At 50.5% G+C, this 15,243-nt stretch overlaps 1 protein-coding gene across 5 annotated transcripts in view; it reads right to left on the bottom strand.

The window, feature by feature from the left end:
- Positions 1 to 14,588, bottom strand: part of NFATC2 (nuclear factor of activated T cells 2) — a 151,964-nt gene extending 137,376 nt beyond the window's left edge. For 4 of the 5 annotated variants that reach the window (XM_019726080.3, XM_019726081.3, XM_019726078.3 and 1 more), the window contains exon 1: positions 2,223 to 2,603. In XM_019726080.3, coding sequence (XP_019581639.1) covers positions 2,223 to 2,352 — 130 coding nt within the window. In that variant the 5' untranslated portion in view covers positions 2,353 to 2,603. Of the gene's footprint in view, positions 1 to 2,222; positions 2,604 to 13,859 lie in introns of those variants that run through there. The other variant, XM_088789072.1, reaches the window with a different exon arrangement.
- Between the last annotated feature and the right edge of the window lie 655 nt (positions 14,589 to 15,243).

Raw genomic sequence — 15,243 nt, 5'->3', positions numbered from 1 at the left:
TTCTCTTCCTGAGCTATGACATTTCTGTGCTGCCTACTTCTCAGCAAGGAGTCCTTATTTTACAGATTCCAGAGCGTAACTCCCCACCCCTTCAGTGGGGCAGCACACAGTAACTTCTTTCCAAAAAGCAGTTTGGAAAAGCATAACTTTACAGTGGGGAAACCTGACAAATGCTACCTCAGCCAGGTGATCAAGGTCAACAACAACAGTGATAAATCATGCTGACAGCAGGGGCCCTTGATAGGATGGGAGGGAAACGGTCACTTTACATCTGTGGTCTTCCTCCCCATAACCCATAGCCCTGTCTAACCATGAGAAAAACATTAGAAAGACCCCAACTGAGGGACATTCGACAATATACCTAACCGGTGTGCCACAACATTGTCAAGCTCACAAGAAACAAGGACAGTCTGAATCGGAATAAAGTACGGACTTTATGTCATGATAATGTATCAATACTGGTTCATTCATTATAATAGTCCAATCCATACTAATGTAAAATAGTAAATGCAGGGAAGTGGGCGCTGGGTATACAGGAACCTTCTATATTACCTTCACAACTTTTCTGTAAAACTACAACTGTTCCAAAAAAGCAGTTTACTTGAAAAAATAAAACAGATTCCTGGGCTTTCACTGTGGTCACTTAGACACCCATCTGGCGGCCACCAAACACCACTTGCCAAGAAAAACTATAAAAAGCACCTCCCATCAGATCAGATTTGGCTTGGAAACTATTTCCCCGGAAATCACCCCGCCAAAAAAAAAAAAAAAAAAAGGTTAGCCGATTGTGAATCTGGGAGGGGTGTAAGTATTAGTTCCCTGCAAAACATGACTTTAATCTTCACCCACAGAAAGACCACTGATGTTACAGGCATCATTTGCAGATTCTTCATCGTATCTTTTCAAAGCAAAGGATGGCCTCCAGATTGCAACTCGAGAAGACTGGTCTCTCTTGGTGGCTAATTATTTCCATCTCCAGCCAAAATACAGAATAATTACTAATTCCTGTCTTCACTTGGTATCCACGTGGAGGGGATCCCCGAGGTCAAAGCAAGCCCCTCACCTAAGATGCATGGACAGAAAGTTAAACCTTCTCGTTCAGCCGCCTAACACAGCACCTCTGGGAAACAGCAAGCCTCCCCCCTCCCCCACCCCCACCCCAGACTGTGAAAAGGCCGCCCACACAAATGAGCCCGCACAACCCATTCCTGCACTCCACAGGCAGCCAAGCCCCGGTGCATCTGGAAGTTACCAGCAGGCCTGCCCCTAGGCTTCAGCAAGCGCTGGCTGGGCTGGGCTGTCAAAATCAGGAAGCCTGCTTGGGTTTTTTTGTTTTTTTCCAAGACAACCTGCTAACCAGAAAAATACAGTGAGGTTGGGTGTGTGGCCTCCTCCTGCTTCTGAGGCAGGCTCCTACGGAACACGTGAAGTGACAGCCCAGCCTGGGGAAGTCCCTGCCCCCAGCGGCAAAGGGGACTTGAAGGCACAGGCGGTCAGGTCCCTTAGACAGGAGCAGCCCACACTCCCCGCGCCTCCGGCCCCGCCCCCACAGCCATTAGGACAGGGGTGGGCATCACTTAAAGCTCAGACTGATCCACAGGAGGAGGGGGCGGTGCATTCGCAAATGCAGCAGCACCACCCAGGGAGGAAATGGGCTGGCCTCCTAACAGTGCAGTCAAACCACACTCCAGCTTTAGACACAGACAACCTCTTCCTTAGTTTCAATACAAAGTCCCCCAACAAATGCCACTCACCCCACCCCCGGTGGCGCCTGGAGGAAGGAGGATCAGCTTTCACCTGCCCTGATAATTAGGTTCAGTGGGAACCTCTTTCTCCACCAGCCCCCTCTCACTAACTTCACTGTTTGGCTGCATCGCCTCCTCCCTCCAAAAGCAAATCACTTCTGTAGCCCTCTGACCACCCAGCAGCAGGTAAAAGGCCAGCTGAACCCCCTGCCACTTTTGGCTTCCTAACCAGTGACTCTGAGGGAGAAGTCACAAGTAACTGGAAACTGACGCCCTACGGGGCAAGAGTGAGCCTACCGCCCCCTAGGGGTGGCAGTGGTCCCAGACGCCTCATGCCCTCCCTCTCACCTGGGGAGAGGCACCTTCCACCCACCAAGCCCCGCAGTAAGTTGGAGGGGCAGAGGGCCCTGTGCCCACTCCCCAGGCCCCAGCCCCAGCCCGGGCTTGGAGGCCAGGCCGGGGGGAGCCTCCACGGACCTTCGATAGGATTCAAATAGTCATAGTCGAAGAGGATGGAGAAGTCGAACTCGTCTTGGGAGCTGCCCTCGGGCTCGTGGCCCGGGGCGTCCCCGCCGTCGGGGTCCGGCTGCTGCTCCGGGACATCCATGGCGCACAAGGCGGCGGGAGGGCTGTCTGGTGGGGCACGAGGGCAGGCTGGGCTTTCTCCTGGGCCCCTCGCCGTGGAGTGGCAAGGTGGCAGGAAGCGGGCAGAGAAGTGGAGTGGCGGGGTCACTGTCCTCGTGGGGACGCACGCCGGGTCCGGGGATGGCGCGTCTGGTGCAGCGAGTATGGACGCGCCTGGTTGAACTGAGCCGCTGCAGCGGCGTGAGCTTCCTGCTCCGGGAGGCACCTGTTGCAGCCCTGGGAGGGGGTAGGCGGGGACAGGGCGGCCAGGCCGGCGGGGGCGGGGCCATCACCAGGGGACCCGGGGGAGGAAGGGAGGGAGAGGCGGGCGGCCCCAGCTGGCCAGCGCCCGGGAGGAAGGAGGCCGCCGCCTGCCCTGTCCTTAATGCCGGGGCACTGCTCTTAGCCACCGGCCGGGTCCTCGGCCAGGCACTCAGCACGGCCGCGCTGGGTGGCCACTGCCTCCCACCCTCCTGCAGTGAGCACTGCGAGCCCTGCCAGACCCAGGATCTAGACAAGAAAGCTGCTGCCACTTGTAGTTTTGCCCTAGGTGACTGCTCCCCAGCTGATCTCCAGATTTTCCCTCTTTTTGTCTCCGAGGGGGCAGACCTGTGCCTCTGTGCGCATACAGCTGTGGCATGATTTTCACCTAGAGTTCAGTCCCCCGCATGGCCCTAAACTCAATTTCCCAGGACCTGGGGGAAAAATATCACCAATACTCTGAAAATACAAGTCCCACACTCCCATCTGTACCTCTTGGCCACCTATCATGTGCCAGGGACCCAGCATGAATGGGACACTGTGGTCCTGTGAAAGCTCAGGCTCTGATTGGGGGAAGAGACATCAAGGTGAAAGACAAGGAAACAAAGATCACCTCCTGTAGGGTGTAGGAGAGACCTGATCAGGGGTGTGGAGTGAAGGCTAGGGGCTGGGGAGTCCTCAGTCACTTCTGTGGTCACAAAGGGCCTCTCTGGGAAGGTGACATTGGGACAAACCTGGTTGATGGGAAGACCTGGGGGAGGCGTGTTCGGCAGTGGGGACCAAACTAAAGCAAAAGCCAGCAGCAGTTTGCTGTGTTGGAGGCTGAGCAAGGAGGGCCATGCTGCTGGAGAGGTTGGCAGGTAACAAGTACACCTGGACGCTGGCTAACCACAGATTCCCAGACCTGTCGCTGGAGCTTCTGACTCTAAGTCTGGAATAGAGACTCAGGGATGTGTCTTTTTAAGCAAGAACCCAAAGTGAATGCTATGAACAGGTACATTTGGGGAACACTATACATGAACCCAATACCGTCCCCCAATAGAACACCTCCAGGGGTCTTGGACCAAATGAACTGAAGTCAGAAAACAGACTCACAGTGATAGAAAAGATTAGAACAGGGGTCTTCAACCCTTACAGCACGTTAGAATCACCTGGGATACTTTTTTTAAAGCCTGTGCTCAGCCATCAATCTAAGCTCAATGAACAAGAACATCCAAAAGCTTTTTTTATTTTTTTATTTTTTTTTGGGGGGGGAAGAGGGGGAGTTTAATGACCTCAGATGAATCTAACATGCAGCCAGTGTTGAGAATCAGTGGATCAGAGAGTAGGTGGGAGCAGTTCAGGGATTCTAAGAACCACAGCTTAACCTCAAGTGGGGTCTGACTGGAACCCTTTCCCATGTGCCGGAAGTATGGAGAATGCACACGCGGCAGGGGAGCCATCGGCTCCATTAAGGGATTTGTGCAAAGCTATTGGTCATCATTCATTCCACAAATATTTCTTTGAGCACCTGCTCGGTACCAGGCACTGCTACAGATCTTGAGGATGCAGCCATCAACAGGACATAGCACTACCCTCACCAGCCTTGTATCCTGGAAGCAATGAATAGGGTTTTCCCAATTGCACTTAGACCCCCAGAGACCCCACCAGAGACCAGTTCCAATCACAATGTTTGAGGGTGAGGCCTGGGCCACTGCATTTTGTAAAAGCTCCCCAGAGGTTTCCCATGTGTGGCCAGGTCTGAGAACCACTGGTTTAGACTCAAACTCCATTCCAGGGACCTGGGCCTGGCTCAGGACTCCCCATCTTTCAATCTTGGGAGGCACTTTCTGGTTGGCAGAGCATAAAGAAATCATCTTTGTTTCCTAACCATGAGCCCAGCTATACTGGGTACATCCAACATGCATCTCTGGGCATGGCTGACAAACTTAGGTGAAGGAGGGAAGATGACCCAGGCTAAGACAGGGACAGCCAAGTATCTAGAAGGGTCTGGGTGGTCTTGGTCCTCATGACAAGACCCAAAGTCCAGACCCTGAAATTTGGTCAGGGATAAACAAAGGAAGCAGCCTGCCCTTGTGCTGTAGAAAAGAAGACAGGCTGCTGTCCTCCTCACGTGTCCTTTGTCGTCCCCACCCATAATGATTAATGTCTCTACTCTAGTGGACATGAGTTAATTTTGCCTTCTGAGAATCATCCCCCCTCCTTCTGGTAACAGCACCCCAGTGTGCTCCTTTGACAAACTACTCAGCATAATTTGGTTTCACCTGAATACAAATATCTAGGAGCACTGAGCCCTCCCCCCACCCCCACTGCAGGTGGCTCTGAGTCCTGAGGCCCCTCCAAATTGGCCCTGGAGGAACCTACCACCCACAGTTCTGCCCTACTTCCCCCTTCTGGTATAAAGCTCATTTTTAGCTACAGCCTGGACCTGGCCCCTGAAATCTGGGCTCTTACATCCCACTGTCCACCCAACATCTCCATGTGGGCATCCAACAGGCATCTCAAAGTGAATGTGTCCAAATCAAACCCTATTATCCTCTGAAACTGTGCCTCTCCCATGTTCCCAGCTCAAATACCACCCTTGTATTCCTCCACTTCTCCGACTGAACACCAAGGAGAGGGATTTGATTCCTCGCCTCGTCTCACACCACCTGCAAACCCTCAGCAAACCCAGGCATTTCCATCTTCAAAACATAACCCAAATCCAAGCCTTTCTCACCAACTCCAGTGGCCTTCCCCCCGCCCCAGTAATCCGAGCCCCCTGGCATCCCTCACCTGGACAACTGCAGTCGCCTCCTCCATGTTTGTCCTTACATAGAACAGCCAGAGGGACCCTTTCAAAACATACATCCCACAAGCCCTCCCACGGCTTCCCATTAAGTATAGAATTAAATACAAACACCTGCCTACAAGGCTGCAGATAAGCTGCCCTCCCCGCCCCCAGCTCTCCTTGGTATCATCTCCTGTCATTCTCCCCGCCTCCTACTGCCTTCTGCCACCCCGACCCTTGAGCAGGGGTCTTCACCTAGAAGTCAGAACCCAAATCAAGTCACAGGTTTCTAGTAGCTCAGCCACATCCAATCTTAGCTAATAACCCGGCAGGCATATTATGTTTGGCCTGCCCTGTAACTTTTATTTAATCTGAACTAACATTTTTTAATTGGGAGATTTCATATAAAAATCCAAACTCCCACTGTACCCTAAAAAAATGGGAAGATCTGGCCACAGCAGGCCCATGTTCCCAGATGGACCAGTTACCTGGAGCTGAGGAGGGGCCGCCCCCTTCCGATGATTCTGTTGCTGTCACAGCCCCCACTCCGCTGCCCCTGTCTGTCCCCATGAACATACTCCACAAATGCCTCTGGTCTCATTGGTTCAGTGACTGAAGTAGGTGGTCCGAAACCCACAGAGAAGACCCCGGAGATTTGGTGGAAAATAGATGTATCCCCTTCAGGAAAGGCTCCTGAAGGTTATTAGGCTGACGGGAAGTAATAACTTGAATTTAAAACAGTAAAATAATAGTGTAAATGGCAGCTAAAATAAACGGACCACTTTATACACACTGATTGCATCACAGACATGATCTAAACCTCCGAGCACCCCCATACATAAGACTCACTATTACCCCCACTAAGGCATAGGAGGTGATGGTGTTACTTTTAAAAGTCACACATGCCACCACAGAAATGGTTTTGTCCCACACAAATCTGATACTCATTACTGAGTCACATTGTTCCTGGGTTATTAGCTAAGGGTGGATTTGCTAAGGGACATTTTTGGACCAAGATGAAACGCTAAAAAAAGTCTTATGACTCCCAGTGATAGCAGAGGGTGAGGTGGAGCTGACATGGGGAATCTAGGCTGGGCCGAGACGAAGACATGTCTGAAGTGGTTCCTATTATTCATAAAATTAATGGCATCTACTCTCGGGTGCCAAAGACAGGGACCAACACTGCAGAACCCCCAGGGCTCAAGGGAACACAGTTTGAGAACCATAAAGGAGAACAGACTACGGACTAGAAGTTCCACTTCTCCCCTCCTTCTCCACCCCTTACTGGCCCCGGCCACCATCATCTCCTGCCCAGGCCACTGCAACACCTCCCGCCTGCATTCTGAACATCCACTCTTATCTGGCTAGAGGCTGTTCCCCACTTAATGGTCAATAGGATCCTTTGAAAAGATTAACCAGATCACATCCCTGCTGCTTAAAATTCCCTCAATGCCTCCCCATTACCCTGAGAATGAACTTCAAATTGCTCATAAGATGCTGCGTGAACCCGCCCTGGCTGGCATCTATGATCTTGTCTCCTGTCACACGTCCCCCATCTTTTGTGTCCCAACCTCACAGGTCTTACTAGTTGTTGAACATCCCAAGCACATGTCACTCCTAGGGGCCTCTGTACCCACTATTCCTTCGGCCTGGGATGCTCGTCCCCCAGACATATTACAGGCAGATCGCTCGCCACTCAGAGATCTCTATAGAGAGGAAGGGACCATCCAGTCTGAACTATCAATCCTTACTATTGTGGATTAAATTGTGTCCCTCCCCCAAAATATGTTCAAAGGCTAACTTCGTGTACCTGTGAATGCAATCTTATTTGGAAAGTGGGTCTTTGCAGATGTAATCAAGTTAAGATGAGGTCATGAGAGCGAAGGGCTCTAACCCAAGGACTGGAGTCCTTATGAGAAGAGGAGAGAACACACATACACACAGGAAGGAGGCTGCATGAAGACAGAGACAGAGAGGAGTGATGCATTGACAAGCCAAGGAGTGCCAAGGACCCTCCCCTACCAGGTCCCTCAGAGAGAACGTGGCCCTGCCAACACCTTGATTTCAGATTTTTAGTCTCCAGAACTGTGAGAGAATTAATTTTTGTTGTTTTAAGCTACCCGGTTTGTGGTAATTTGTGATGGTAGCCACAGGAAACGAGTACACCCACCTACACACACACACACACACACACACACACACACACACAAGCACACACAGGCACACGCATATACCAAGTCATTTGCAACTCTCTTCTCCTATTTTAGTCCCTCGCATTGAACACCATTTGACATTATCTTGGATATTCCTGCATTCACTTGCTTGGTGTTTCCCTCATGAGGACAGACTGTCTTGGTCACCACTCCATCCCCAACATTTTGGACAGTAACTGGCACATAGCAGACGCTCTAAAAATGTGGATGAACACGAGCTGACGGTCAACGGGTCTTGTAAGAGGAGATGAGAATGAGCTGGGCCTTGATGAAAGACGTGAAAGGGGGCAAGGGAGCCCCAGGTGGACAGATGGGCACAGCACAGGCAAAGGCACAGAGAAGAGTGTGAATAGTGTGTGTGCAAAGGAATGAGGGGAACGGGCACACACCGGCTCCCAAAGCAGTGACAGTGCTGAAAATGGATGTGCCAGAATGTCAGGCCAAAGAAGCACCCAGTTGGGCTTCGGCTACTGAGAGGCTTGAAGGAAATAGGTCCCTGGGCAAGTCCATTGTGCTGGAGAGAACTTGAAACGGAGGGGTGGGGGCTGCCAGAAGTTACCGAGCGTCCCAGGAAGGCAAGGTGTAAGGGAGGAGAACCCCCCCCCCCAACACACACACACACTCCAAACGTTGTGGAGGGCTGGCTCCTTCAGAGGTCTGCGGCCCTCCTCTCCAGCTCGTGGCCGTCTTGCTGGGTGGTCCTGGTGCAGGAAGTAAGAGAAACAGGACCATGGAGCCCTTAAACACAAGCTTCTGGCATCAGTAGGGACTGCGTCTGCCCTGGAAATGCCTTGACCACTCCCGTCTTGGTTTCCTCCCCTTTCAACAAGGATCATGTTAAATACCAACTTCTCTGGGTTTTTTTACAAGAATCCACTGACATAGTATCTGTAACGTGCTTGGCCATAGCGTATGCGTCTGATAGGGAAAACAGGTCACCTTATCGTTACGATTAGTCCAGCCCAAGGGTGAGCAACAAACGTGGTGGAGTGGCTTTGTGTCCGAGGTCTGTGCCCTACTAATGTGACCCTGGAGGAGTGACTCTAGTCCCTGTGCAAGACGGGGATATTGACTGTCAGGTCAGTGTGACGATTAACGAGGTGGCACGTGGAACGCCCTTAGGGTGGTGCCTGGCACATAGTTGGCACTCAGCAAGTGATGGCTGCTGTCATGGTCATGGTTTGTTGTTGTTCCCTCTGGGGGCTGATTCACTCCAGACAACAGCAGGAAAGTGTGTGCCTGTTGGGTGATCAAGAGGAATCCTGCTGAGGTCACTAGCGGGAGGTGGGAAAATATGGAAGTCAAATGCCACCGTCATTGGCAAAAGGAGGCAGAAGAAAGTGAGTCAAAATAATGGCCCGGGGCTTCAGAGCTTAAGTCTTAATTCTATGGCCTTACTACGTGATATCACCCCTACTGTGCATCGTCCATGCATTCACTCTTCCACCCATCCATTTAGCAAAAAAAAAAAAGGGCAGAGTGCATCCAGGCACTGGGGCCATAGCAGTGAACGAGACAGTGTGGTTTCTGGTTCCCTGAGTTTGCGTCTGGAGGAGGACACGGACAAAACATGGACAGTCACCACCAGTGCCATCAGTACAGGAAGACGGCAGTGCAGGGCAGAGGCCCGGAGAGAGCGCACGAGACTCTAATCCAGTCTGGATGGCCAGAGAGTCTCAAACTCCTGTTCTAGCAAAGGAACAAAAACAGGACCTTGCCTGCCTTCTTCTAGATAAGATGGGAAAGAATCACTCATTTATGTAGGGAGTGAGAGCTATCCAATGAGAAAATGTACAAGAAAGCCCTTGCTAATTTTCTTTTCACGTTGGATTTTTTTTGGGGGGGGTATAAATATTGAATTCATGAATTGTACCTCAATAATGACAGCAATTATTTATTAAGTGGGTACTTTGAGCATTATATTGTTTATTCAAAGATTGAAACCTTCCATAGATTGATAAATAATTACTGTCACCTGCCACCCCCAATGGCTTCTGCTGCCTTGGAACCCTCCCTGCAATTCAGCAGATAAAGGGTTGAATCTTGGCCCATAAGAGCGTTGGACGCTGTTCTTGCTGTTCTGATTGGCTGATACTCAGTGTTAAATATATTAATTATTACTCCAGGTTAAATATAACTATCATTCTTTTATATGTCGGGAAACTGAGGCACAGGACGTGGCAGTTACTTGCAGAAGGTCACACAGCTAGCAAGTGGCAGAGCCAAGATTTGAACCTCTCACCCAGATCTCAAGCTGTTGACATGTTGGGTGTAGAAATGTTACCTGGGATCCATTGAAGACTCACAGAAAAAGGAGCTCTCACCCCTGTCCTCGGGGGGGTGGCGGGGGGCTTACAATCCAGCTAAGGAAAGTTAAAGGTAATCAGACGAGGTCTGAGAAAAGGAGTGATTCTCCCTGTAGAAGGGGAGACTGGAAGAACTCGCTGGAAGAGGGGCTGTCTGGGGAGCAGGAGCAGGGCTTAGCCAGGAGGAGGGGCCCTTGGAGGGGTGTGGGTTCTGTGCAGAAGCAGAAACCAGCGCTGGCTTTAGAGCCCCGTGGCTGTCTGTGGACTCTTTTTCCCTCTGGTGGAAGTAGAAACGCTCTTTCCTTTCTCCGAGGTGAGGCAAGGCAAGGAGCCCTCCCTAACTCATCCAAGGCTTAGGACAAATCAGTTGCTGCCTCAGTTTCCCCATCTTTAACAATGATGCTTGTAGCCTTCACAACCTTCCAGACTTCTCTCTTACCCTTCTAGGATATGTCACCCCTTCCCAATGTGGTGTTGGGAAAAAGAGCTCAGGACCAAGGTCTGGACCACTTCGGTTTCCTCATTTATCAAAGGGTATTATAATGATTACAATAACATGAGCAAGTTCCAGAGACAGCAGAGCATACGGCCAAGAGCCTGGGTTCAAATGATGGCTCCCTCACTTCCCTGCTGGGTAACATTTGGCCAGTTACTGTACCTCTCTGTGCCTCATTCCTTAGCTCTGTGAAGGAGACAATTATTACAGTACTTACGGAGTACTGTTGCCCTGACAATTAAAGACTTAATACTTGTCAACATTTAGCTGTGCCACTCCTAGATGGTGCTCAGCCTATGTTTGCTCTCACCACCGTGGACAGCGATGGAGCTCTCACTGTGGACCAGCCATTGTCCTGCTACGGTGCCGTGTGACCTTGGACAAGGCTGGCTCGCCTTGTCCTCAACTGTCAGACAATAATAACATCTTGTATTAATAACAACCGCATGTGAAGCACACAAATAAGCGTTTTACGTGTGTGATTTCATAGGATGCTCGTGGTAACCCTGTGAGGTCAGCACTCTCATGTTTTCTTTTGCAGATGAGGAAACTCAGGCTTCACAGCCATGATCTGAGCCCAATCTGTCTCACTGGAGAGCCCCAGTAAGTTAAAAAGTACCCTGAGAAGTTTAAAACACTGCATCTCTTCAAAGAATTTTGGCCATAAAATCCACTTCCTAGATCAACGTAAGTTATTGCTTTACATTTTTAATATAGGAATTGCAGCTAACATTTATCGAGCATTGACTATGAGCACGACGCCATTTTATGTTCGTTATATGTGTCACCTCACTGAATCTCACAACAATCCTTTAAGGGAGGCATTATTATTGGCTCCATTTCACAGATGTGGAAACTGAGGCACAGAGAGGTTAAGGCATTTACCCAAGGTCACACAGTTGTGATGTGGCCAAGGAGAAGTCCTAATCCAAGCAGAAGGCAGGGAGTTCGGGTCTGGGAGTGAGCGGAGCTCACCCTGGGTCTGTTTATTCCTAAAATACTTTCCATCATCCCACTTCAGATAAAACTGAACACACCTCTTTCAGACCTTCAGTTTTTCCCAGGGCCTTAACCCAAAGTTACACAGCAAGGTCAGTATTTTCTTAACATGCGAATATTTCTATTTGCTCTTTATGGCCCCACCCATCTGCATGCACACTTCAGGTCTGTCCCTGTGCTCACGTGGTGTTTGAGTTTAAAGGGGCATTAGCGTTTCCCTCTGCAGGGCACGATCGAAGCGTCTCCCATGCCAGCTCTTTGATGCCTGGAACTACACTCTGTGTGCCCAGTTGCCTTGGTATGCCAAGTGTGGTTCTCCGGGAACAATGCGGTGCCCTGTCTTCCCACATCTGTACACACACACTGGCACGCACGTACTCACAATCCCTGCACACATGAGCATGGGCTGGGGAGGGCCGGCAATGCACGTGCACACCCAAAACACACAGACTTCATCATTTGAGAGAGGAGCCAAGTTCATTAGCCTGGAGCAGAGGTGCAGCAGCTGCAATAAAATGGGAGGCTTGTGTTACCCTGTTTCCCCAAAAATAAGACCTAGCCGGACAATCAGCTCTAATGCGTCTTTTGGAGCAAAAATTAATATAAGACCCAGTCTTACAGTAACTTTTGCTCCAAAAGACGCATTAGAGCTGATTGTCTGCCTAGGTCTTATTTTCGGGGAAACATGGTATATTATATAAGGCCTGGTCTTATATTACATTATATTATATTATATTTATTATATATATATATATATATTATATGTATTATATTATATTATATTATATTATATTATATTATATTATATTATATTATATTATATTATATTATATTAACTGGATCTTATATTATGTAAGATCCGGTCTTATAGTAAAATAAGACTGGGCCTTATATTAATTTTTGCCCCAAAAGATGCATTAGAGCTGATTGTCTGGCTAGGTCTTATTTTCAGGGAAACACGGTAGATCACAGAGTAAACAGAAGCCCAACGTCTCTTCCAAGTGCTCGCTCTCTCCCTCTTTCTGAATAGAGCTACCTTTGGCATTACTCTGTCGCCCCTCCCCCACCAGCATAACATCAAACACTCTGGTCCAGGATGTGTGACAGTCAAAACCAATTCGTGTCCTTACTGAAGCTGCTGCCTGTCTGAGAGCATCGCTTTTACAGGTCATGCGATATTAGTAATCTTTCTCAGCCATTACGTCACACACTGGACCACTAGCAGAGGACAGGATAAACTGGTACCAGTTAAAATGTTCAAAGTGTTGGCAGGGTCTGGCTTTCAAAAGCGGAACTCAGCTAAAAACCTGTGTCGCTGAGGTCCGCTGTGGCAAAGCACACCGTTTACCTAACCCAAGGCACTTGGCCTCACTCTGGTTTTCAGAAAAAGCCCCTCAGGTTTATTTACTGAAATTGTCATTTCTTCCCCCCCAGAACTTTAATCAGCCACGCAGAGCACAAAACCTACATTCAACGCTGATTTTATGACACGAGGCTAACTCCTCCTACGTATATTTATTTCACTTAACTCTTGCAGCCCAGCCCTCTGGGCAGTGCCCCCGCTGTATGCAGGGCTGGCCTCCGAGAAACGCATCACCCTGCCCGGTTTCCACTTTTAAAGACCAATTCATCAGTGTACAACCCAAACCCTTCCACCATCCCAACCAGAGGGGAGATTTTCCTATCATATTCTTCTAGGTGAAGCCCCTCCCGTCAGATCCAAGGAGTATGATTCCAGGGCTAAATCCAAGAGGAGGGGAAAAGAGGCAGAAACACAGAAAGCACAGTGTAATCAGATCGCAAAACAAACTGATGGTACACTGCACTTTAAAGGGGGAGCCCGAGGCCTGTATCCATGAGACACATCAAAAAGGGGGGGGGGGAGAAAATTGTTTAAATGTCCCAGAGCATCTGTGACTGTTAAAAAGCAAAGTCTTTATGACTAGTTTTGCTATATAGTAAAAGACCGAGCCTGTTCTCCTAAACGGAAAAAAAAAAAAAGCTAATGATATAATAATGATGATGATGACAATCATAATAATATAATAATAATAATAATAAATACAGCTGAATGGCATGTGCTGTCAAAAGCCCAGTGCTGAAACGGTTAAGCAGCCAGCGGTTAGTAGCGAGAATCCCTCCCGGTGTCCCACGGAGGAGAAAAACCTATGACAGCCTCGCCTAGGGAATCCCGCCTTGGAACACTGCTCTGCCCCCCCGCGCTCAGTGGTCTAGAGTCGGGCCCCCTCGTCTCCCCTCCCTGGCCAGGCCGAGGGCGGCTCTCCTCCTGACCACTCTACCTGTGCGCCCTGGAGAACGGGAGCCCCCGGGCCTCCCCCCACAACCTCAGCCAGGAGCCGAAAGCGCTGCCCGGGGAAGGAGCAGAAAGGGAAGGGCTGGGAGGCGAGAGGAGGAACCGGCCGAAATAGAGGGCAAGTCAGTTACCTTGGTCCACAGACCCCATGATGCGGAGGGGATGGCAATGCCCCAGCCTGAACGCAGCCTCTCTCTGCATCTGGAGGGGATGGGGGCTTGACGTTCGGTGTGAGAGGGGCTCTATTTTTGGAGACCAGGAGCCAAGGGGGCGCCGTCCTCTAAAGCATGCTCGCGGGGCTGCCCTGGCCGAGGAGCCTGCGAGCGGCCCGGGAGCTGCGCGCCTCCCGCTCCCGGCTCCCGGCTCCCGGAGCAGCGGAGTCGGCGCGGCTCAGCGTTCGGCTTACTCGAGAGGGAACGCGACTTCCTTCCCGGCGCTCCGTGTTTATAGGCTTTCAATGCAGTAAAATAACGGGATTCCCTCACTGTTTCCTCCTGTTTATCCAGCACCATGGAAACCACTGGATCTCGTCCATCTCAAAAACTAAGGGCTTTCCTGCAAACTTCACACTCAGGAATCCATGACGTCGCCTCCTCCGCGGCCAGCCAGCTCCGTGGCTCCCTCGGCCGCCAGCACAAGTCCCTGATTGTTCGGGAGAAAAGTCAGGGAGAGGGAGTGATGCGGCCGCCGGCGAGGAGAAGGGGGTGGGGGCGCGCCAGTGTCCAAGGCGGCCTTGCAGGAGCTCAGGCGGCTGTTTGCAAGGATCGCCCCAGCCACCGCCTTCCCTAGCCCGCTGCAGCTTTCAATAAATCACGCCCAGACTCCCAAGCCCCCCATTTTCCAAAAGGGCGCCTGCCAATGAAAGCTGCCCAGGGCTCACACCAACGTCCCAGGTGGTTGGGGCCCCTGGAGACTGACCCTTGGGCCCTTGCCAGTCCCTCTGGGCCTCTAGCTGCCCAGATTTTTTTGTATTCAGGGATGGTTGGTGGAGAAAGGAGATGAGGAGGGGGATGGGGAGGGGAGGGGGAGGAGGGGCGGGAGGAGGGAAAAGAAATAAATAACGGTGCCTTGTGTCAACTCTCCAACTCCAAGATATTTTTTTTCAAAGAGTATATTTTTAGATTCATTTAGAAAACCCAAGGTTTCCAGTGATGCTCAGAGGCTCCAGCAATAATGAAGTGGCCAAAGAGACACCGAAACCAGGCAACCCATGTGTTTACACATGTCCTGAATAAACAGGAAAATAAAGGGAAGGCATGTCATGAACTTTGCAGTCTCCAGAAGGTCCGTGGGATGCCCAGGGTGGCTCTCATCAATAGGCTACGGAACCTGGAAGGGAAGGCCAGTGGGGAAGAGGAGACGCATAACGGTTGAGACACTCTTTCTAAACCCGAGCTAGATCTGCTTCTTCGTAGGCAAGCGGGCGGGAAAATCCGGGCCCACAGATAAAGCCAGCTTTGAACATAGCCATTTCAGATATTGTTGTGAGGTCTGAGGAAACTTCGGGTAGCACCA

Source organism: Rhinolophus sinicus, chromosome 13 (assembly GCF_057876585.1).
Source record: "Rhinolophus sinicus isolate RSI-liver-muscle chromosome 13, RSI-T2T, whole genome shotgun sequence".
In the NCBI taxonomy this organism is placed as follows: Eukaryota; Metazoa; Chordata; class Mammalia; order Chiroptera; family Rhinolophidae; genus Rhinolophus; species Rhinolophus sinicus.
Note: the sequence above shows the minus strand (reverse complement) of the source record. Positions and strands in the feature narration are given on the sequence as shown.